At 44.3% G+C, this 22,040-nt stretch overlaps 1 protein-coding gene across 2 annotated transcripts in view; it reads left to right on the top strand.

The window, feature by feature from the left end:
- The first annotated feature begins 2,622 nt into the window (after window positions 1-2,622).
- Window positions 2,623-22,040, top strand: part of LCAT (lecithin-cholesterol acyltransferase) — a 28,311-nt gene continuing 8,893 nt past the window's right edge. The window contains exons 1-4 of one of the 2 annotated variants that reach the window (XM_069966456.1): window positions 2,623-2,725; window positions 4,522-4,739; window positions 18,420-18,576; window positions 19,959-20,074. In XM_069966456.1, the coding sequence (XP_069822557.1) occupies window positions 4,565-4,739; window positions 18,420-18,576; window positions 19,959-20,074 (448 nt within the window). In that variant the 5' untranslated portion in view covers window positions 2,623-2,725; window positions 4,522-4,564. Of the gene's footprint in view, window positions 2,737-4,521; window positions 4,740-18,419; window positions 18,577-19,958; window positions 20,075-22,040 lie in introns of both variants that reach the window. The other variant, XM_069966457.1, reaches the window with a different exon arrangement.

The following is a 22,040-nucleotide window of genomic DNA, read 5'->3' as shown; positions in this document are numbered from 1 at the left end:
CCCCGGCCGCACCATTGCCCCCAGCCGCACGATCGCCCGCAGCCCCGGCCGCACAATCGCCTGGCGGGGGGGTGGCCGGGGGCTGGGGGCGATCCGGGGGCTGGGGGCAATCGTGCGGCCGGGTGCTGCAGGGGGGGCGGGCAGGATACAGTATACATTACCTGATCCCGGCTCCTGCTTGCTTCGGCGGCTCCCGGCACGTTCTGCCCGCCCAATCAGTGCGCTGCCCTGCCGCAGCGCACTGATTGGCCGGGCGGGCCGTGAAGACACCGGGAGCCCCGAAGCAAGCAGGAACGGGGACCCGGTAATGTATAATGTCTGGCGGCCGGGGGGGTTAATTGGGCGGGCTGCAGACAAAATCTGTTTCTCTGCTATTGAAAGTATAGGGCCGGGATCTGCAGCGAGGAGTCTCGCTGCAGATCCGGCAAGTGGGTTTGAACCCTTAAAGTAAAGCTTCTCCAGTTATGGAATTATTAATGTTAGCATTATCTGGTTCTAGCACAGGATTGGGAGCGGGGTTGCCTTTTTTGAAGTTAGCCAAGCTATCCTGGTAAATAGAAAAGTGTATTTATGTAAAAAGTGCAAATTAAAAACCTGAACATATGAACATACCCTAAAGTCTTCAACCTACAAAGGATATAAAGGAATAATAATGCACAAAAAAGTGGAGCTTTGAATGTGATGGATCCTCAACCCTTTGTGCATCCAACTTGGAGTATCTGGCTTGTTGGCAGATCAATCTAGCTAACACAAAGTAAATACGCAAAAAAATTAGACTGAAATTTCCTTAAGTGTCAAAAACTTTATTTAGTCTTCTCTGAAGGCGTTTAAAAGGGGTTATCTGGGATCAGAAAAACATGGCCGCTTTTTTTTATAAACACCACTCGTCTCCAGTTCAGATATGGTTTGCAATTAAGCTCCATTCACTTCAACCCACTGCCCCAAACCACTGGTATCATCCATTTGATGTAAGTAATGACTTCCCGTTCAAATGTTTTAAAATATGCCCGGTACCTCGGTTAGGGTAAAAAAATGATTTTAGTCTGTGGCAGCCAAGTCAATGAGGTGTGGCCTAGACCATCCATGCCTTAGGTCTGTGACGCCTCTTCTTTCTTCCTCCCCACCCTCTTTGTCATTAGGAACGTCCCCCAGGTTTTCTCCTATTCATCACTTGTCTTAACAGTGCCATGCCTTGCAGATTTAGGTCATGTTCACACATTGTATTTTCACATTAATTGTTTAGTGATGGCGAACAATTACATTGCAGCCTATGGAACCATGGCCATAATGTATGCACCCTGTAAACACTACGGCCATGGTTCTCCACAGCTGCATAAAATAATTTACAGGTCTGTTTTGTTAGGCCGGTAGCCTGTACTCTCAGTGCAAAGTATGGTTCCTGGTCGTACTTTACATTGTGGGCTATGGCAAATTGGAGCGCAGGCACATCCGAAATTGCCCGTGTTCCAATTTAAAATAAAGTGATGTTTATTCAGCCATTACTGCAGTATCGGCTGGGTGAACATCTCAGACATCGGCCGTTGTTTGACCTGGCTAGGCTGAAAAGATCTTTTTTTTTTTACCCTAACCAAAGCACCAGGAACATGTTAAAAGGCACAGCTGGGAAGGATTTACTTTGATTAAATAGTACCAGCAGTTTGGGGGGGGGGGGGGGGGTGTTATACAATTTTGCTTTAAAACCTTGGATGTGAAATGGGCCTTTGCTTTCCTAATAGTGTCATGCAAGTAAGTGTGTGTAAAAAGATACACAAGAACCCATGAAAAACCTTCATGAACATGAATCCTATTAAACATTTTACCCACATAGCTAGTCAGGCCAAGACATTCTCCACTGTAACAATACTGATAAATTACAGCAAGAGATGTTAGCGCATAGATCAAATATATGGTACCAACCAACAATCACCCATGTACAGATAAGATATGATACAGTCATACCCAAATACATTAAGTAAACTGATTATAACCTGCCCTGAGACACCTCTAATGAATATAGAGCAGGTCACTCCTAAAATTCATACCATGTGGAAACCCAGTGCCCAGTCAAAGTATCCAGAAGGCTTCCTGGTTTAGGAGGTGACCCAGCCAGTATCACCCAGTATACCTATTTGTTTTCACCCTGTTAAATGCTATGCAGTTAAACTAGAGAGAGTGCTGATTTTTTTTCAATGAAATGTTTAGCCACTTTTGTTAAAAGATACTGTCCCTGTGTCCAGAAGCTCTATGTTCTATTTATTATTTTGGCTGAGAATCCTGTTCCCATAACTTTTTTTGGTGTACTGTATATATGTGTAGACACACAGGATCAGAAAATGAGGGAAAGACACTAACTGGATAGAGCAGAAAACAGATTGTGCAATACCTCACAGCAGTCATGGCTTAACCCTCAAAACTCATCATTCATTTTCATGAACTAAAAGCCATTTTTGGTGATTTAGATTTTTCTTTGTACTGTTTGCAGCATTTCATAAGTGGGTTGCATAAATAACAAAAAAACATAGGAGTGGCAAACACATTACTTTCATCACTAGGGGGCAGTCTCTTACAACAGGAGTGGCTAAACATTTTGATGAAAAACATCAGCGCATTCTGTACAGTTTCAAATTCATAGTACTGGTAAGGGTCAACAAATCCAGAGCCAGGGGTGACTGGCAACGCCACCTCGTAACCGGGAAATCTTCTGGATACTCCATCTGGGCACTAGGTTAGCACATGGTATACATTTTATGGATAATCTATTTTATATTTATTTGATGTGTCTTGGAGCAGGTTATAACCCCTGTTTATTAACTGTTTTTTTGTATTTGGGTATTATTCTATCATAGATAATTTGTACACAAGTGATTTTTATGTGATCGCTGACATATATTAGAGCTATGTGCTAACATTTGTCACTGTTTCTATGATGCGTTTTACTGTGAATCATTTGACAACCATAATGATGTCTTTTGTTACTGCATTTACTTACATCAATGAAAATGCTCTAATTTGTCCTAGTGTTGTTAGTACAATGGGAATGTTTGATTATCCAGGCATGTAACCTGTTATGTGCAATCATTTCTTTTTAGAAAAAGTTGTAATTTTTATGGTTCATTGTGTATGGTTTTAAATAGACATGTGAAAGGGCTGTATCTGTGTTTTCCAGGATTCTCTAGAAACTTCTTCAGCCACCTGGAGTCAAATGCCACACAATTGGGTTTGGAAGAACCCCTGCATGCTTGAGCTGTGCTCATTTCTAGAGTACACCTTGGGCAGAACTTGGTTTGCTAGGCTGGCTATCACTCACAAGGACCACTGCCTAGCACCAAAGTCTAGATCCCTGCACAGAGATTATGAGAATGTAGGGGCTACTTAGACAACACACTTCAGGGTGGCCAAAGCCAAACTGGTTGGGTGGCACAGTGTTATAGCCCATCACACTCCGCCACAGATCTATATTACATTCACTGATCTACAGGGAAGAGCATCCAAGCATGCACTGGCTCATTTAGCACCCATGGTCAGGTGTGTCTATTTTCATTCTCACCCATAAATACCCACATGCTTACAATTATCTAGGTGCTTTTTATATGATCTACCAGGTACAATGGGTTTTCCAGTAATACTGTAAAATTGGTGGGGTGGGTATCTTAGTGTACAAAGTAGTGAGGAAAAACCGTGTAAAATACACATGTACCTAAGTACTTCAGGGCCGTAGTCCTGTGTCCGGATCACCGAAAAAAGAAAGGGAACCACGAACTTGACTCTTAATCCAAATAGAATTTATTTCTTAGTACCGGGTACAACAAGTTCGCTCACAGGCTGTTCCAAACACCCAAGCGTCCACCTGGTGTCCTGCAGACATTTCGGATGCATGAGGAGGGAGTAGTCTATCCTCCGAAATGTCCGGAGGACACCAGGTGGACGCTTGGGTGTTAGATTAAGAGTCAAGTTCGTGGATTCCTTTCTTTTTGGGTGTTCCAGACACAGGACTATGGCCCTGAAATACTCAGGTACAGGTGTATTTTACACGTTTTTTCCTCACTACTTCGTACACTACGTTGGACTTACAGGATTTGTGGAGATCCTGTAGGGAGTATCATTGCGGTACAGTGCGGTTGTGCTATTTTCCGTATTTAGTTAAGGGTGGGTATCTGCCATCATTACTATACATAGCAATCCCCTCCACCGCATCTCACACATAATTTTATTCCCTTCAGAGACTCCTCCTTCTCTTTAGGGATCGTCAACAACAACTTCACTCCATCATTTTATTACAAACCCAGCAACTACAATCTGGTAGCACTATAACATCTCTGGTCCATGAAGCTGCCTTCAGTGCAATGCCTGGAATCCTTCCTAGTCTGGGGATGGGGACACATTTAGCACTCTCTCTGTGTGGGATATTAGGGCACCTTATGCTGAGAGTTGCAGGACAGATTGGAGAATATAGCTAATTATTAACTTGAAGCCATGATATATCAGTCTGTTTCATTGGTCTCTTTCTCTCTGGTTGTGTAGCCCGCACAGCTCTTCTGTTCCAGCTTGTGTGCAGTGTTTGAGAATGGTCAGAGTCAGGACCGATACTGTGCCATGGCCTCCACTATGGAAGATCCTTCTGCTCCTGTGCACAGTTCAGCTGCATTTTGCTGAGGCGTTTTGGCTGTTTGATGTCCTGTTTCCTCCCAGCATTACTCCAAAAGCAGCGCTGAACAACGAGAGTTCACCTGTGGTGTTAGGTAAGATATAGCTGAGGCTAGATACTGACTACTGTGCGCTAGGTTCTGTCTGACTTGGTAAAATCTCATCCACTTGCCTGCTACTGAAATGCATCACAGATTTTACATGTTTAAATTTTGCAGTAAAATGGAGAAGAGGGAGAGCGCAAATACATAAACTAAGGCGGTATGTCTAAGGGTGTGTTTACACAGACAGATTTAGCTGACAGACTATTCCAAACAGTGGGTACAGTAGCTTAACACAGCTCTGACCTAATGGAGTCAGAATAAAAACAGCCAAAGCAAGAACTGAGGAGACAAATATATAAGCATCCCCTATAGGTAATGACTGGACTTTGCTTTAAATTCAGATCATTAGCTGTATACTTCGTATATGGGTATAATAAGGTGATTTAAAAGGATTTTTATGGTAATTTCTCAACCTGAGAGTAAAAATTGGTCTATATCTCAATAATTCCAATGATTCTACTCGATAAGTAGGGAACATATACAGTAGTTCTATCCCCTTATATATCGACCCGGTACTTTTTACAATGCAACGGCTGACCGGATGCCCAGGACCTGTCCTACAGGTCACATCCCCCTCTCTGTAGCATTGCTAAACATAGGACCCGCAGTACAGATCATTGTCTTCCCACCTACCTGGCAAGATGTCCTATATTGACTATGTTTTCGCAGGTAATCACACTTTCCTTTGCTGCACCCTCTGTCCTCACCCATTTGTCAGGGTGAATTTCTAGATCCACACTGCACGCTGAACGGGACTGGAACCAGTTGGCTCTGTACACTGTGTAGTGGTGGTGATACGTAACTGTAGCTCAACTCCTGTTTAAGTGAATGGCCCCTGAGCTGCAGTAATGATGTGCAGCCACTACATAGTGAACAGACGCAACTGTTTTTGGCCCCATACACTGTGTAGTCTAGTCGCTAAACAGCTGATCTGTGGGGTGATAGGTGTCTCAGACTGCAGACTGTTTTGTCTAGAAAACCTCTTTAAGGAGACTTGTGTGGAATAAGCTATTAGGGGAGATGTCTGTTCATACCTTGTTGTATATATGACAGCCTGGATATCACTGACTGACCTTTCACCGGGAAAAGGATCCTCACACTGCTTGGTGTTATTGACCTGTCCACATTCAGCTGTTATTGCTCAATCTCATGTGTCCTCGATTATGCAGATAACCTCTGGCCTATGCCCTGCAATCATTAACAGCTTATGACATATCTATTCCAAAGAAGTTTCCCAAATCCAATCTTGTAAGACAAAATCCAGGAAGAAATGCTGCATCTAAATTCTTATACCAGAGCAAGAGTAGCATGAAAAAGAGGAGAATCTGCTGAGAACCAGCCATTACTGTGAGCTAGGCTAGACCATAGCAGGGGAACATTGGAGCAATGAGATGATGTTATGCTGCTCTATACATACCTACATCCAGTGCTACATCCAGAAATATCTGCCCAAAGTGGCTGTCCATGAAATGGAAAGTACAGGAGCAGAATGAATGAGCGAAAGTGGGGAGGTCAATGAGTGGGTTGAATGGAAGTAATGGAAACCTTCCCTAATAAGTGAGAAACTAAAGGGGTCATCCAGCATTGGAAAAACATGGCCACTTTCTTCCAGGAACAACACAACTCTTGTGTGGTTTGAAATGAAAGGGGTTATCCAGCACTACAAAAACATGGCCACTTTTCCCCCTACTGTTGTCTCCAGTTCAGGTGCAGTTTGCAATTAAGCTCCATTTACTTCAATGCAACTGAGTTTCAAAACCCCGCCCAAACTGGAGACAACAGTAGGGGGAAAGTGGCCATGTTTTTGTAGCGCTGGATAACCCCTTTAAGCTCTATTTACTTCAATGGAACGGAGTTTCAAAACCCCGCCCAAACTGGAGGCAAGAGTGGTGCTGTCTCTGGAAGAAAGTGCTCATATTTTTCTAATGCTGAATGACCCCTATAACTAGTGGAAGGTGTTCTACCCTTCTCTAAGACAGAAACAATGGGGACATTTACAAAGGAAAATGCAGGAGAAACCTATCTCTAATTTTGTCAAAAAATTGGATACATGTGCATTAGAATTTGTGTTGCTGAATATTTTTGCACCTTACTTAACCAGTATGAAATGTGTTTAAAAAGGGTCCGTGTATTGTAAAACACGCCAGATTTATGATGTGTGAAATAAAGGTGAAAACCAAGGCAAAAGGCGACGAATGGAAGAAAGAGAAAAGTGTTAAACATACAAGATGTGCTAAGTTTATAGGAGAGTGTTACTGTGATAATATGACTCTGCTTCTGGCTGTCTTATCTCATTTTGTACTGTATAAATTTAGAGTAGAATTAATAAATTATCCCACCTGCACCCGGATGAGATGCTCAGATTATGCACCATACAAGAGCCTTTTAATTTGCTATTATTTATTAATAGCAAATGCAACTCTGGAGTACAATACATGCTGAGGATGATCACAGGGGATAAGGGAGTATGGTGTATGCACTTAGCAAGATGTTCAGAGGTCCCCAGCTAGAATATCCCTATAACAAGGTGTGCATTGCCCTATATTATTATTATCACAGCCCTGTACTGGTACGTTTCTTACTGTCATAAGCTAAAATAAACACTAACCACAGTGCTTAAACTGGTTAGCCAGAATTTGAAAGACATGGCCTTTTTCTTCCAGAGACAACACCACTCTTGTCTCCAGTTTGCAATTCAGTTCTATTGAAGTGAATGGAAATTAAAGGGGTTATCCACCTAAGAGCTAAAAACTGAAATGCTCCCAAACCTAGCTTGTCTTACTCACCAAGTCACCCTGAGTATTTTGAGTATTTTGCCACTCCTGAGTAACAAGTTTTTCTAAAAGCCGATCCATATCCAAGATGGCGCCGGCAAGAATGGCTCTGAATCAGATGGCTCCGTTTGTGTACTTGCCCTCTTTGCTCTCTTTCATTGTTATTGCACAGTAAACACAGGACTAATTTTTTCACTGATTTTACATCACATCTGGGCTGCATAATGGGCATCTGATTACTGGGGGGGGGGGGGGGGGGGTTGTGTAGGTTTAGATTTCTGCTTGCTGACTGTGAATGAAAACATTTTAATTCCATTCAGACTTTAAGACATCCAAAACACTTACCATTATGTACCATCCATACCTCTTCTGTGTCTACCATTTCTGCTGCAACACTACTATTTCTAATGTTCTGTCTTCTTTGGTTCTGCATAGAGATTAGCACAACTCAAGCATGCTCGAGTCTATCTGGACCCAGAAGTCTCAGCATTTAATTACCAGTGACTGAAGAAATTGGATGCAGCCCTATGTCAAGACTTCCAGGTTTAAACAGACCCGAGCGTGCTAGAGTTGTGCTCATCTCTAGTTCTGTACTTTTGCTTTTAGTGTTCTGCCTCCTTCTACTGTTGCTGCACCACTTCTAGGCTCTTGTCTGCTTAATCTCAAGTTCTGCACTACTGCTTCTAGTGTTCTGTCTTATTTTTCCATGGTGTTGTATTACTGCTTCTACTGTTCTCTCTGCTGCTGCTCCTCCTCCATGTCTGATTCAGTGCTAATGTTCTGTCTGCTCCATCTCTATTATTATTATTCATTTATAAAGGGCCCTTAAAGGGGTTATCCAGCGCTACAAAAACATGGCCACTTTTTCCCCTCTCTTGTCTCCAGTTTGGGTAGGGTTTGGAATTCAGTTCGATTGAAGTAAATGGACCTAAATTGCAAACCAAACCTGAACTGGAGACAAGAGAAGGGAAAAAGTGGCCATGTTTTTGTAGCGCTGGATAACCCCTTTAACTCCAGAGCTCTATACAAGCGATAGGGATTAGCAAACAGGAACATTGCAAGATCAAAACACATTACATGAAGGCAAATGGCAGACTACAGGAAGAGAGAGAGGACCCTGCCCACGAAGGCTTACAATTAGAGATGAGCAAATCTCGAGCATGCTTGAGTCCATCCGAACCCGAACTTTCGGCATTTGATTAGCGGGGGCTGCTGAAGTTAGATAAAGCCCTAAGGCTATGTGGAAAATATGGGTATAGTCATTGGCTGTATCCATGTTTTCCAGACAACCTTAGAGCTTTATCCAAGTTCAGCAGCCCCAGCTAATCAAATGCCGAACGATCGGATTCGGATGGACTCGAATCCGAACCCCGTTTGCTCATCTCTACTTACAATCTATAAGGTTGTAGCCTAGTTTGAAGAGATGGGTTTTCAGGTTACTTTTGAAGGTCTTGACAGTGTACTCGCTACCCTGCCACATTCGACTCTCATCCAGAGTATGGGGGGAAGGGGGGCATGGGGAAAGTCTTGGAGGCAGTTGTGTGAGGTACAAACAAGGAGGCTGCACAAAAGGAGGTCATTGGAAGATCAAAGGTTGCGTGAGGGACAGTAGCGGAATATCAGGTCAGAGATGTACTGAGGGGACAGGATGGCCTTGTACTGTATGTCATGGTCAACAATTTAAAAAGAATGCGCTGGTCAATGGGGAGCCAGTGAAGGGCTTGTCAGAGGGGAGAAGTGGAGGCAAAGTGAGGGGAAAGGTGGATTAGTCTTGCAGAAGAGTTAAGGATAGACTAGAGGGTGTTAGATGGAAGATCAGAAAGGAGGATGTTACAGTAGTCCAAGCGAGAGATAATGAGAGCATGTACCAGCAGTTTTTTAGAGTCAGGGGTGAGAAAAGAGCGGATTCGGGAAATGTTTTTAAGGTGAAGGCAGGAGGTTGTCAAGGTCTGGATGTGCGGTTTAAAAGACAGGGCAGATCCAGTGCGGTTGGAGAGGTAAGAGGAGATCCAGGAGAGAGCTAACAAGTGACACCAAGGGATGAAAGTGAGAGTTTGTAGGAGGAGAGAATGGTCAACTGTGTCGAAGGCAGAAGATGAGAAGATGCCAGAAGTTAGGGTCCTATTACTGTCGAGGTGCCTTCCCAAAGAAGGCCTACTGTTGTTGGCTGTTTCCTAATTGAGTTGGAGAATGGGTCCGGATCCCCTCTCCCACACCATGCACTTAGAATGAGGACACAGATTGCGTATCTTGCAAACAAGTCTGGTGTGTTCTGCTATCTCTGAGAACCCACCTTTATTTATACAGGAAAAAACCAATGGATATGAATGTAAAATGCAAAGTCATACACTATGCAAGTCATCAACTTCAAAAGAACGAATAACTACAGATATGTTTTGACAGATATGGATATACAATAAGATTAAATGTTCAATTAAAAATTGTTTACATAAGGATGTTGATACATAAACATTTGTTATCTGCTTACAAAAATGTGAATAATAAAATAACATTTGTTATCTGCTGGAAACAGATGGTGAAACAGCTGTATGTCCTTGAAGGTCAGTCATGTAGGAACCATCTGTATGTCCTTGAAGTTCAGTCATGTAGGAAAGTTCATTTAGAAAAGATTTTATTTTTCTTCTTATTTCTTTGGATGGATTAACTCATTCCTCTCAATTACACTCAGCGATTTTTTAACGATTAATGATCGCAAACGAGATTGTTTATCGTTAACCTGAAATCGTTCACCATATTACACAGAACGATAACTGTTATGGTGCGTTTACACAGAGATTTATCTGACAGATTTTTGAAGCCAAAGCCAGGAACAGACTTTAAACAGGGTGCAGGTCATAAAGGAAAGACTGAGATTCCCTGTCCATTCCTGACTTTGGCTTCCAAACTTGGTCAGATAAATCTGCCTGTGTAAACGCACCATTAGTTACGATCATTACTATGATCGTTTATTCCTTCTGATCCCAGAAAAACAATGGACAATCTGCAATTACACTGAACGATTAGTGAAAAAATGCGGAACTTGAGTGAACGTGGAACGTGGAATTACAGCGAACAATTAACGATAATTTTAGGTTCAGATCTAAATCAACGACATACGAACGATTTTTCGATTGTTGCCTGCAATTACATAGAACGATTATCTTTTAAATCCGAACAATTTAACGATTTTTCGCACGATAATCGTCCTGTGTAATACAGCCCTTAGTGATAGATTGAAGAGATGGGTTAGTGCTGGGAAAAGTGCTGAGGAGAGGTTAGGGGTAAGTTGGGATTGGGTCAAGTGAGCAGGTGGTGAGGTGTGATGTGGAGTAGTTTGGACAGGCGTTCTTAAGTGTTTGTGGAAAGGTGAGTTAGGGTCCTGAGCGATTTTTAACGACTAACGATGAACGATCGCAAACAAGATTGTTTATAGTTAACCTGAAATCGTTCACTATATTACACAGAACGATAATCATTAGTTATGATCGTTACTATGCTCGTTCTTGCGATCGTAAATATGATCGTTTATTCCTTTTGATCCCAGAAAAACAATAAACAATGTGCTATTACATTGAACGATTAATGAAAAAATGCGGAACTTGAGCGAACGTGGAATTACAGCAAACGATTAACGATAATTTTAGGTTCAGATCTATATTAACGATCATAACGAGCTATTTTCTGATCGTTGCCTGGAATTATCGATTTATCGTTTAAATTCGAAAGATGTTTGAAGAATGTGGCAAAGTCCTCGGCAGAGGTAAGAGATGGGGGGGGGGGGGGAGAAGGAAAGTTGGAGGTTTTAAACGGTTGCCTAGGGTTGTGAGCTAAGGAAGATATGAGGGAAGTAAAGTAATCCTGCTTAGCAGAGGTAAAGGCAGATTTGAAGTCAAGGAGTGCTTGCCGTTCAGCAGCTGTGGACACTTACCTTAGTTTTTTGGTTAGGTCGGTGTGCCAGGGCTGTGTGTTGATGCGTCTTGTTCTGTTTTGCGTGAGAGGGGCGACAGAGTCAAGAGCTGAGGGAATTGTAGAAGGTTGCGGCTGCGTCAGTGTTGTCAAGATATGGTGGAGAGTGCCATGAGTGAGTCATAGAATGTTTGGATGTTAAGGTGTCTAAGGTTCCTGCGAGGGTGGGCAAGGTTCTGGGCTGGGGGGACAAATGAGGAAAAGAGAGAAGAGAATGTTATAGGAGGCTGTGGTCAGAGAAGTTGAGAGGCGTGCTGGTGAGGTCAGATATGGGGCAGAGGCGGGAAAAGATAAGGTCCAGTGTGTGACCTTTTTTGTAAATGGCCATAGAGGACCACTGTGTGAGGCCAAAGGAGAGGGCTAGTGATAGCAGTTCGGAGGTAGCTGTTTGGGGTGTGTCGATGGGGATGTTGAAGTCGCCCATGATGATGGGAATATCTGTTGAGAGGAAGTGCAATAACCAAGCGTTGAATTGGTCAATGAAGGTGGTTGCGGAGCCAGGTGGTCAGTAGATGATGGCCACTTGGAGGTTGGAGGGGAAATCTCTGGTGCTACACTGCACTGTCAAGTCTTCAAGTTTGTGAACCAGGATTTATATTGGGGCTTTGTACCACCTGGACTTTGTGCTGCTTCTATCTTTATTTCCCATTCTGTCTGCTCCATCACTGTTGTATTGTCTCTGGTGCTTTGCCTTCTCCACAGTATCTGCTCCACTACTTCTTCCAGTGGTTATATACACAAAGTGTTCCATCGGATTTCTACAAACGTAGAATACGTAATAGGTAGTAGACTTATGACAGTTCGTTATCACTATAAGTATACAGCAACATCCTCTAAATGATGGACACAGAAAAATTGGGTACAAAGCCATCTAAAAATTAATCAGTACTATTACTAAACCAAAAATAACAAAAATTAAAAAAACAAGAGACAGTCACAATTGGGGAGGTGCGGGGGGCTAGATCGTCCGGGCAGCCCATAGAAGATAATGGAGGTCGAAAAGGTGGGCACTACTACATACAGGACATGGACTTTAGCTGATATGCAGACAGCATTTGCTTGATTCTCCTGCTTTAGGCTATGTTCACACTACGTAAAACTACGGCCGTAGTTCTCGCCACAGAACTACGGCCGCTTGCTTTACTGGGTGCTATGGGAAGCTCTGATGCGCCCGCATCAGAGCTCCGCGGCCGAAGGATCATCCGGCCGGTACTTAAGTATTAGGGATGATCCGGCCAAAGACCGGCTGTTCCGTGACCCGGCCAGGGGTCACGGAACAGCTGGTCTCTTACGTAGTGTGAAAATAGCCTTATAGTGTCCAATTATGATGTGTGTTCATGACTTTTGTCAAATGTTTATATTGTGAACTATGCTTAATAAAAAAAGATTGAACATAAAAATCTGTCAGATAATCTATTGGTGTAATAGGGCCCCTAGTACACTAGTGAGATGTTGGTTTATAATTTATTAAATTGTCATTGTTGTTTAATTTTTTATTTTTTTTATTTTGCAAAAAAATCAATAGTTCAAGCGATTTAAAAAAAAACTTTGTAATTAGGTTTATTAGCCGAAAAATGCATTTTTATAATAAAAAAGCAGTTTAAAGCTCTCCCCCTGTCTTAATTGTTCTCTATGCAGAGGGGAGGGGTGGAGGGAAATGAGGCATCAAAACAGGACAACAAAGAGCTAATTTACAGCTACATTACTGGCTATCTCCTCTGACAGTCAGCACTGACCTCTCTGACCTCTGAATACCAGCTTCACACAGCTCCCTGCTGTGTAATCCTTTGTTCTCTGCTCTCTGCTGCCGACTAATCTCCCTCCTCCCCGCTCCCCTCTTCATAGAACAGACAGGGCCCAACTGATCTAAAATAGTCAAGATTACCTGATAATGAGCAGTGAATGAGAGAGAGGATCACCTGTACTATTGATTTCTGCAAAAATAAATAAATAAATAAATAAAACGACAGTGACACTTTAAATGCATACTGCAATAATTTATGCTGTGTCCTAAGTGGTATAATTTGTGTAGCAGCACTGTATGTAAACATTAATCTTCTATCCACTACAATTACACACCTTCTTTTGTGATAATCTATGGTAACTTGTGTTGTGTTATACGTAGTTGCATTGACCTATATAATTATATGAGACCCATCCCATTTAAATCCTTGGACTGTGTCTTGTTGGCGATTGCCTCTTGTTTTTTAATTTTTGTTATTTTTTGTTTAGAAATAAAATTGATTAATTTTAGACGGCTCTGTATCCAATTTTTCTGTGTCTGTTCAGTCTCTAGTACTACACTACTTTTGCTGCCGCAGTACTTCTAGTGTTTTGTCACATTCCTGCTGCAACATTCCTGTTTCTAACATTCTGTCTGCTCAATCTCTAGTGTTCTGTCTTTACTGTACTTTTACTGCTAGCATGCTGTATGCTACATCTCTGGTTCTGCCGTACTGTTTCTGTTGTCCTGCCTGTTCAGTCTTTAGTACTGCTTCTAGTGTTGCGTCTTTTCAGTCTCTGGTGCTGCACTACTGCTTCTAGTGTCCTGCCTGTCTCGTCTGTAGTACTGCTTCTAGTTTCCTGCCTGTTCAGTCTGTAGTACTGCTTCTAGTGTCCTGCCTGTCCCATCTGTAGTACTGCTTCTAGTGTCCTGCCTGTCCCATCTGTAGTACTGCTTCTCGTGTCCTGCCTGTTCAGTCTGTAGTACTGCTTCTAGTGTCCTGCCTGTTCAGTCTGTAGTACTGCTTCTAGTGTCCTGCCTGTCTCGTCTGTAGTACTGCTTCTAGTGTCCTGCCTGTTCAGTCTGTAGTACTGCTTCTCGTGTCCTGCCTGTTCAGTCTGTAGTACTGCTTCTAGTGTCCTGCCTGTTCAGTCTGTAGTACTGCTTCTAGTGTCCTGCCTGTCTCGTCTGTAGTACTGCTTCTAGTGTCCTGCCTGTCCAGTCTGTAGTACTGCTTCTAGTGTCCTGCCTGTCCAGTCTGTAGTACCAGGGCCGTTTCTGCCATGAGGCGGAATGAGTATTCCGCCTCAGGCGGCAGATTCTGCGCCCCTGCAGGGGGCGGCAGACAGCAGCCCTGCGCCTGCAGCCGCTCACCTGTCCTGCCGCAGCCGTCCGGTCCCGCCGCCAACGCTTACCGCTGTCCCGCGCCGTCAGTCAGCAGCTGTCATCGCCCTCCAGCAAGTCGTGAGTGCCCGGGTCAGCGGGGGCCGCGGGTGATTCGGTTACGACGTCGGCGGGGGGGGGGGGGGGCGAGGGGTGCAGGCGCGGGTGATTCGGTTACGACGTCGGCGGGGGGGGGGGGGGTTGTCAAGGGGCGGCCGCCTGAGGTTTGCCTCAGGCGGCAGAAACCTCAGAATCGGCCCTGTGTAGTACTGCTTCTAGTGTCCTGCCTGTCTCGTCTGTAGTACTGCTTCTAGTGTCCTGCCTGTCCAGTCTGTAGTACTGCTTCTAGTGTCCTGCCTGTCCAGTCTGTAGTACTGCTTCTAGTGTCCTGCCTGTTCAGTCTGTAGTACTGCTTCTAGTGTCCTGCCTGTCCCATCTGTAGTACTGCTTCTCGTGTCCTGCCTGTTCAGTCTGTAGTACTGCTTCTAGTGTCCTGCCTGTTCAGTCTGTAGTACTGCTTCTAGTGTCCTGCCTGTCCAGTCTGTAGTACTGCTTCTAGTGTCCTGCCTGTCCAGTCTGTAGTACTGCTTCTAGTGTCCTGCCTGTTCAGTCTGTAGTACTGCTTCTAGTGTCCTGCCTGTTCAGTCTGTAGTACTGCTTCTAGTGTCCTGCCTGTCCAGTCTGTAGTACTGCTTCTAGTGTCCTGCCTGTTCAGTCTGTAGTACTGCTTCTAGTGTCCTGCCTGTCCAGTCTGTAGTACTGCTTCTAGTGTCCTGCCTGTCCAGTCTGTAGTACTGCTTCTAGTGTCCTGCCTGTTCAGTCTGTAGTACTGCTTCTAGTGTCCTGCCTGTTCAGTCTGTAGTACTGCTTCTAGTGTCCTGCCTGTCCAGTCTGTAGTACTGCTTCTAGTGTCCTGCCTGTCCAGTCTGTAGTACTGCTTCTAGTGTCCTGCCTGTTCAGTCTGTAGTACTGCTTCTAGTGTCCTGCCTGTTCAGTCTGTAGTACTGCTTCTAGTGTCCTGCCTGTCCAGTCTGTAGTACTGCTTCTAGTGTCCTGCCTGTCTCGTCTGTAGTACTGCTTCTAGTGTCCTGCCTGTCCCATCTGTAGTACTGCTTCTCGTGTCCTGCCTGTTCAGTCTGTAGTACTGCTTCTAGTGTCCTGCCTGTCCCATCTGTAGTACTGCTTCTCGTGTCCTGCCTGTTCAGTCTGTAGTACTGCTTCTAGTGTCCTGCCTGTTCAGTCTGTAGTACTGCTTCTAGTGTCCTGCCTGTCCAGTCTGTAGTACTGCTTCTAGTGTCCTGCCTGTCCAGTCTGTAGTACTGCTTCTAGTGTCCTGCCTGTTCAGTCTGTAGTACTGCTTCTAGTGTCCTGCCTGTTCAGTCTGTAGTACTGCTTCTAGTGTCCTGCCTGTCCAGTCTGTAGTACTGCTTCTAGTGTCCTGCCTGTCTCGTCTGTAGTACTGCTTCTAGTGTCCTGCCTGTCCCATCTGTAGTACTGCTTCTCGTGTCCTGCCTGTTCAGTCTGTAGTACTGCTTCTAGTGTCCTGCCTGTCCCATCTGTAGTACTGCTTCTCGTGTCCTGCCTGTTCAGTCTGTAGTACTGCTTCTAGTGTCCTGCCTGTTCAGTCTGTAGTACTGCTTCTAGTGTCCTGCCTGTCCCATCTGTAGTACTGCTTCTCGTGTCCTGCCTGTTCAGTCTGTAGTACTGCTTCTAGTGTCCTGCCTGTCCCATCTGTAGTACTGCTTCTAGTGTCCTGCCTGTCCAGTCTGTAGTACTGCTTCTAGTGTCCTGCCTGTCCCATCTGTAGTACTGCTTCTAGTGTCCTGCCTGTCCAGTCTGTAGTACTGCTTCTAGTGTCCTGCCTGTCCCATCTGTAGTACTGCTTCTAGTGTCCTGCCTGTCCCATCTGTAGTACTGCTTCTAGTGTCCTGCCTGTCCAGTCTGTAGTACTGCTTCTAGTGTCCTGCCTCTTCAGTCTGTAGTACTGCTTCTAGTGTCCTGCCTGTTCAGTCTGTAGTACTGCTTCTAGTGTCCTGCCTGTTCAGTCTGTAGTACTGCTTCTAGTGTCCTGCCTGTCTCGTCTGTAGTACTGCTTCTCGTGTCCTGCCTGTTCAGTCTGTAGTACTGTTTCTAGTGTCCTGCCTGACCAATCTCTAGTACTGCTTCTAGTGTCCTGCCTGTCCCGTCTGTAGTACTGCTTCTAGTGTCCTGCCTGTCCCATCTGTAGTACTGCTTCTAGTGTCCTGCCTGTTCAGTCTGTAGTACTGCTTCTAGTGTCCTGCCTGTCCAGTCTGTAGTACTGCTTCTAGTGTCCTGCCTGTCCCGTCTGTAGTACTGCTTCTAGTGTCCTGCCTGTTCAGTCTGTAGTACTGCTTCTAGTGTCCTGCCTGTTCAGTCTGTAGTACTGCTTCTAGTGTCCTGCCTGTCCAGTCTGTAGTACTGCTTCTAGTGTCCTGCCTGTCCCGTCTGTAGTACTGCTTCTAGTGTCCTGCCTGTTCAGTCTGTAGTACTGCTTCTAGTGTCCTGCCTGTCCAGTCTGTAGTACTGCTTCTAGTGTCCTGCCTGTTCAGTCTGTAGTACTGCTTCTAGTTTCCTGCCTGTCCCGTCTGTAGTACTGCTTCTAGTGTCCTGCCTGTCTCGTCTGTAGTACTGCTTCTAGTGTCCTGCCTGTCCAGTCTGTAGTACTGCTTCTAGTGTCCTGCCTGTTCAGTCTGTAGTACTGCTTCTAGTGTCCTGCCTGTCCCGTCTGTAGTACTGCTTCTAGTGTCCTGCCTGTCCCATCTGTAGTACTGCTTCTAGTGTCCTGCCTGTTCAGTCTGTAGTACTGCTTCTAGTGTCCTGCCTGTTCAGTCTGTAGTACTGCTTCTAGTGTCCTGCCTGTTCAGTCTGTAGTACTGCTTTTAGTGTCCTGCCTGTTCAGTCTGTAGTACTGCTTCTAGCGTCCTGCCTGTCCCGTCTGTAGTACTGCTTCTAGCGTCCTGCCTGTTCAGTCTGTAGTACTGCTTCTAGTGTCCTGCCTGTCCAGTCTGTAGTACTGCTTCTAGTGTCCTGCCTGTTCAGTCTGTAGTACTGCTTCTAGTTTCCTGCCTGTTCAGTCTGTAGTACTGCTTCTAGTGTCCTGCCTGTCCCGTCTGTAGTACTGCTTCTAGTGTCCTGCCTGTCCCGTCTGTAGTACTGCTTCTAGTGTCCTGCCTGTCCAGTCTGTAGTACTGCTTCTAGTGTCCTGCCTGTTCAGTCTGTAGTACTGCTTCTAGTGTCCTGCCTGTCCCATCTGTAGTACTGCTTCTAGTGTCCTGCCTGTCCCATCTGTAGTACTGCTTCTAGTGTCCTGCCTGTTCAGTCTGTAGTACTGCTTCTAGTGTCCTGCCTGTCTCGTCTGTAGTACTGCTTCTAGTGTCCTGCCTGTTCAGTCTGTAGTACTGCTTCTAGTGTCCTGCCTGTCCCATCTGTAGTACTGCTTCTCGTGTCCTGCCTGTTCAGTCTGTAGTACTGCTTCTAGTGTCCTGCCTGTCTCGTCTGTAGTACTGCTTCTAGTGTCCTGCCTCTAAAGGTAAAAATTGGACCAACTTACAATGAATCCAATAAGAAATTCAGAATATCTCCAGAGCCATAACAATAAAACATCATAAAAAAATCCAACGTCAACGTGCTTAACCCCCCCCCCCCCCTCTTTATAAGTATGTATTTGCAAAGTTACTTCACTTTTTTTTAAAGGTTCCTTCTAGATATGACATGGTTTAAAGTTGTTTTCTCCCTTGCAGCAAGAAGGTCTATTCTCTATGACCTCCCTGTGTTCCTTACAGTTTTCTTTTCATCCTTTTTCAGTACCAGGATGCTTCGGAAATCAGCTGGAAGCCAAAGTGAACAAGGATGAGGTTGTGAACTGGATGTGCTACCATAAGTCTGATGATTACTTCACTGTCTGGCTCAATCTAAACATGTTTTTGCCTTTAGGAATAGACTGTTGGATTGATAATATCAGGTAACATAATAATCTGAATCTATCGCTTCATAGTGAAATCCTGCCCTCTGACACAAAGGCCCAGATTTACTAATGCCTGAATTTTGGCTCCAAATATGCCTAAATTGTGGCAAATAGCAACTGCGACACCTTTATTACTCATAGTTCGCCACGTGGCAAAGAAGATTTAGGCAGTCTATTAAAAATCTGGTACATTTGTAGCCTGTCTAGTCTAAGTTTACATTGTGGAATCCAGACTGGAGCTTCACTGAAGGTAATCTTTCTCAGCCAGTGTTATGTATGGAATGTTATTCTAACCAATTATATATTATTATTTAGACCAGTCAGGTAGGGATGTAACTAGTAAGTGCTGAACCCTGTAGCACATTTCTGCATGGGAGCTTCCTCCCCTATGTTATACTACTCAGATATAATCAGAGAATATAGAATTATTACATAAGGTGACTCACAGGCAATGTCTTCTTTGGTTTGTAAATGTTCTCTCTCCTTTTCTTCATCTCACCCAAACTGATATGACGACTTCCCCAGCAGACTGAAGACTATACTATGACATCTGTGGTCCCTCACTTCTGCAGCCATCACCACCCCCTATAGCAAAGAACATTCTCTAAACTGCCACTCTACTGCTGCCACCAATGCTGTGCCTATAGCACTGCCTAATATCATTAGATATAATAGCGTTTGAGGACAAAGATAAAAATCACAGCAGGGGTAACTGCAAAATAATGGGCCCCAACCAGACCTCAGAATTAATCCAGACCCCAGATGGGACCAAAAAGACCTGACCATCACATTGCTCCTCGCATCCCTATTAACAAAGACTCATGGCCCACTCTCACATGGACCACACTGATTACACCCCCCACTCTCACATAGACACCACTTATGACCCACTGTCACATAGACTCCACTCATCCCCCCTCCACATAGACTCCACTCATGGCCCACTCTTACATAGACTCCACTTATGGCCCCCTCCCCACACACACAGGGCTGTATTAACAGCTGCTGCTGCCCTAGGCACTAAACCTTAAGACGCCCCATCTACACGCACTTCTTGGCGATACCAGACCTGACCAATACCACCATACCCCCCACCCCCCTGGAAAATACACCAGATTTACTGGCAAGTCTGAACGGGAGGAGGGAAACTAAAAAAATAAAACAAAAAAAATTAGTTTTTTTTGTCCCCCTGCTCCCTGGTGCTGCCCCCCTGCAAGGTGCTGCCCTAGGCACCGGACCACGGGTGCCTAGTGGTAAATACGGCCCTGCACACACACTCTCACGTAGACTCCACTCATAGCTCCCTCATATGATCATTTCATGCTCCTATGATGCTTGCAGCTATAAGATACTGCACTAACCTAATATGTCTTCAACAGAGTTGTGTACAACAAGACGACCAGAATGGCCTCTAATGCCCCAGGGGTTGACATCCAGGTTCCTGGATTTGGAAAGACCTTTTCTGTAGAATATCTAGATAGAAGCAAGTTAGCCGGTAAGAGGCTCTGCTCTCCTCTGTGTCCATTGTTATATCCAGAAATCTGCAATGTTCAGATAAGACTCCAAAAAAATATAAAGATGCAGCGATCAGATATCCTTAGATGTAATAATTTACACTACATTACTGCTAAATTTACTACAACTACAACTATGTTTTATGTCACAGCAACAAGATTATGCAGGTTAATGGGGTATCCAAACTTTTAAAACAAATGGCCTTTTGGGGTCCAACTTCTGATACCCCCGCTGATCAGCTATTTAAAGCGACTCTGTACCCACAATCTGTCCCCCCCAAACCACTTGTACCTTCAGATAGCTGCTTTTAATCCAAGATCTGTCCTGCGGTCCGTTCGGCAGGGGATGCAGTTATTGTCATAAAAACAACTTTTAATCCGGCAGCGCTGTGTCTAACGGCCGGGGCTTACATTTGTATATGCATTAGGCTGGCACCACCTCTCTGTCCTTCCTCCCCACTCTCCTCATCATTAGGAATGATCCAGGAACATTTACTGCTGTTTGAGCTTTGCACAGGTGTCTTAGGTGCATTCCTAATGATGAGGAGGGTGGGGAGGAAGGACAGAGAGGGTGTGTGCCAGCCTAATGCATATACAAATGTAAGCCCCGGCCGTTAGACACAGCTCTGTAGGATTAAAAGTTGTTTTTATGACAATAACTGCATCCCCTGCCGAACGGACCCCAGGACAGATCTTGGATTAAAAGCAGCTATCCGAAGGTACAAGTGGTTTGGGGGGTCAGATTGTGGGTACAGAGTCGCTTTAAAGAGGCGCAGTGTTCCTCAAATGCTAAAGCCTTCAATGTTACACTTGTTACAAGCTGGTTCCTACCATGCACAGCCAGTACAAATGGTATAGTGATGGCAAGTATGAATCGGCATGTAAATTATATATGTTGCAGTTAGGTGACAAAGAGGTGGGGCCCAGGCTGTTTAGAGCTCTGATCTGCCAGGGCCATGCATCTTTGGCACCTAACTGCAGCATAAACTGCACAATGCAGTCATAGAAAGCTAAATGAAAAGTAATATGTGTATCCTTCCCTCATGAACAAACACTGTCAGCACTTTGGTACTGCATTCCCTACTTATGGGTTAACCCTTTAGAAACCGCCGATATGCTTTGTTATGGCAGACAAATTACCCTTATTCCGACCAATACACCAATATGCCCTTTTTACGGCTGGGTCGGAAAAAGTTGATGCCACACTCCCACACCAAGATTGCGGGATATTGGCTGTCAGTAAGAAAAGCCAGGTTCCTGCTATAACTTCTCGCAGCGGAGAATCCTGCTGCTCTGGGTAGTTTTAATCATGATCACGGCAGGTAACAGATCTTATGCTCTAACCTACCCCTATTCCATTCCATTCCCACAGGCCTGACATATACATGCCTCTACACAGCCATACCTCCGGATTGCTGAGTGTTGCAATACACTGCACTGCAGTATACAGTATGTGCAGTGTATTGTATCAGTGGTAAGCAGATGACTGATTAATGTACACTAGTACAACCATTATTTTCAAGTGAAAAAAAGTAAAACAAAAAAAACTAAAATAATGAACATAAAACAACCCCCCCCCCCGACACACACACTCAAAAGAAAACAACAAAAATAAACTATACATGTTTGGTATCATTACATGCGTAACAACCCTGGCTATAAAATATTATTATTATTATTATTTATACATGGCGAGCACCGTGAAAAAAAAATACAGAGCCAGAATTGCTGTGTTTTGTCAATCTGCCTTACACAAAAAACAGATAAAAAATAAGTTAAAAAAACCCAAAACAATGAAAACTACACATCTCCCCACAAAAATTATCCCTCACCCAGCTCCGTCACAAGAAAAAGTAATAGTACCGTAAACAAAAAGAAAACTATACAAATATGGAATCGCTGTAATTGTAGTAACCCAGTGAATGTTTTTTGTGTTTTTACCGCATG

Source organism: Dendropsophus ebraccatus, chromosome 4 (assembly GCF_027789765.1).
Source record: "Dendropsophus ebraccatus isolate aDenEbr1 chromosome 4, aDenEbr1.pat, whole genome shotgun sequence".
In the NCBI taxonomy this organism is placed as follows: Eukaryota; Metazoa; Chordata; class Amphibia; order Anura; family Hylidae; genus Dendropsophus; species Dendropsophus ebraccatus.
Note: the sequence above shows the minus strand (reverse complement) of the source record. Positions and strands in the feature narration are given on the sequence as shown.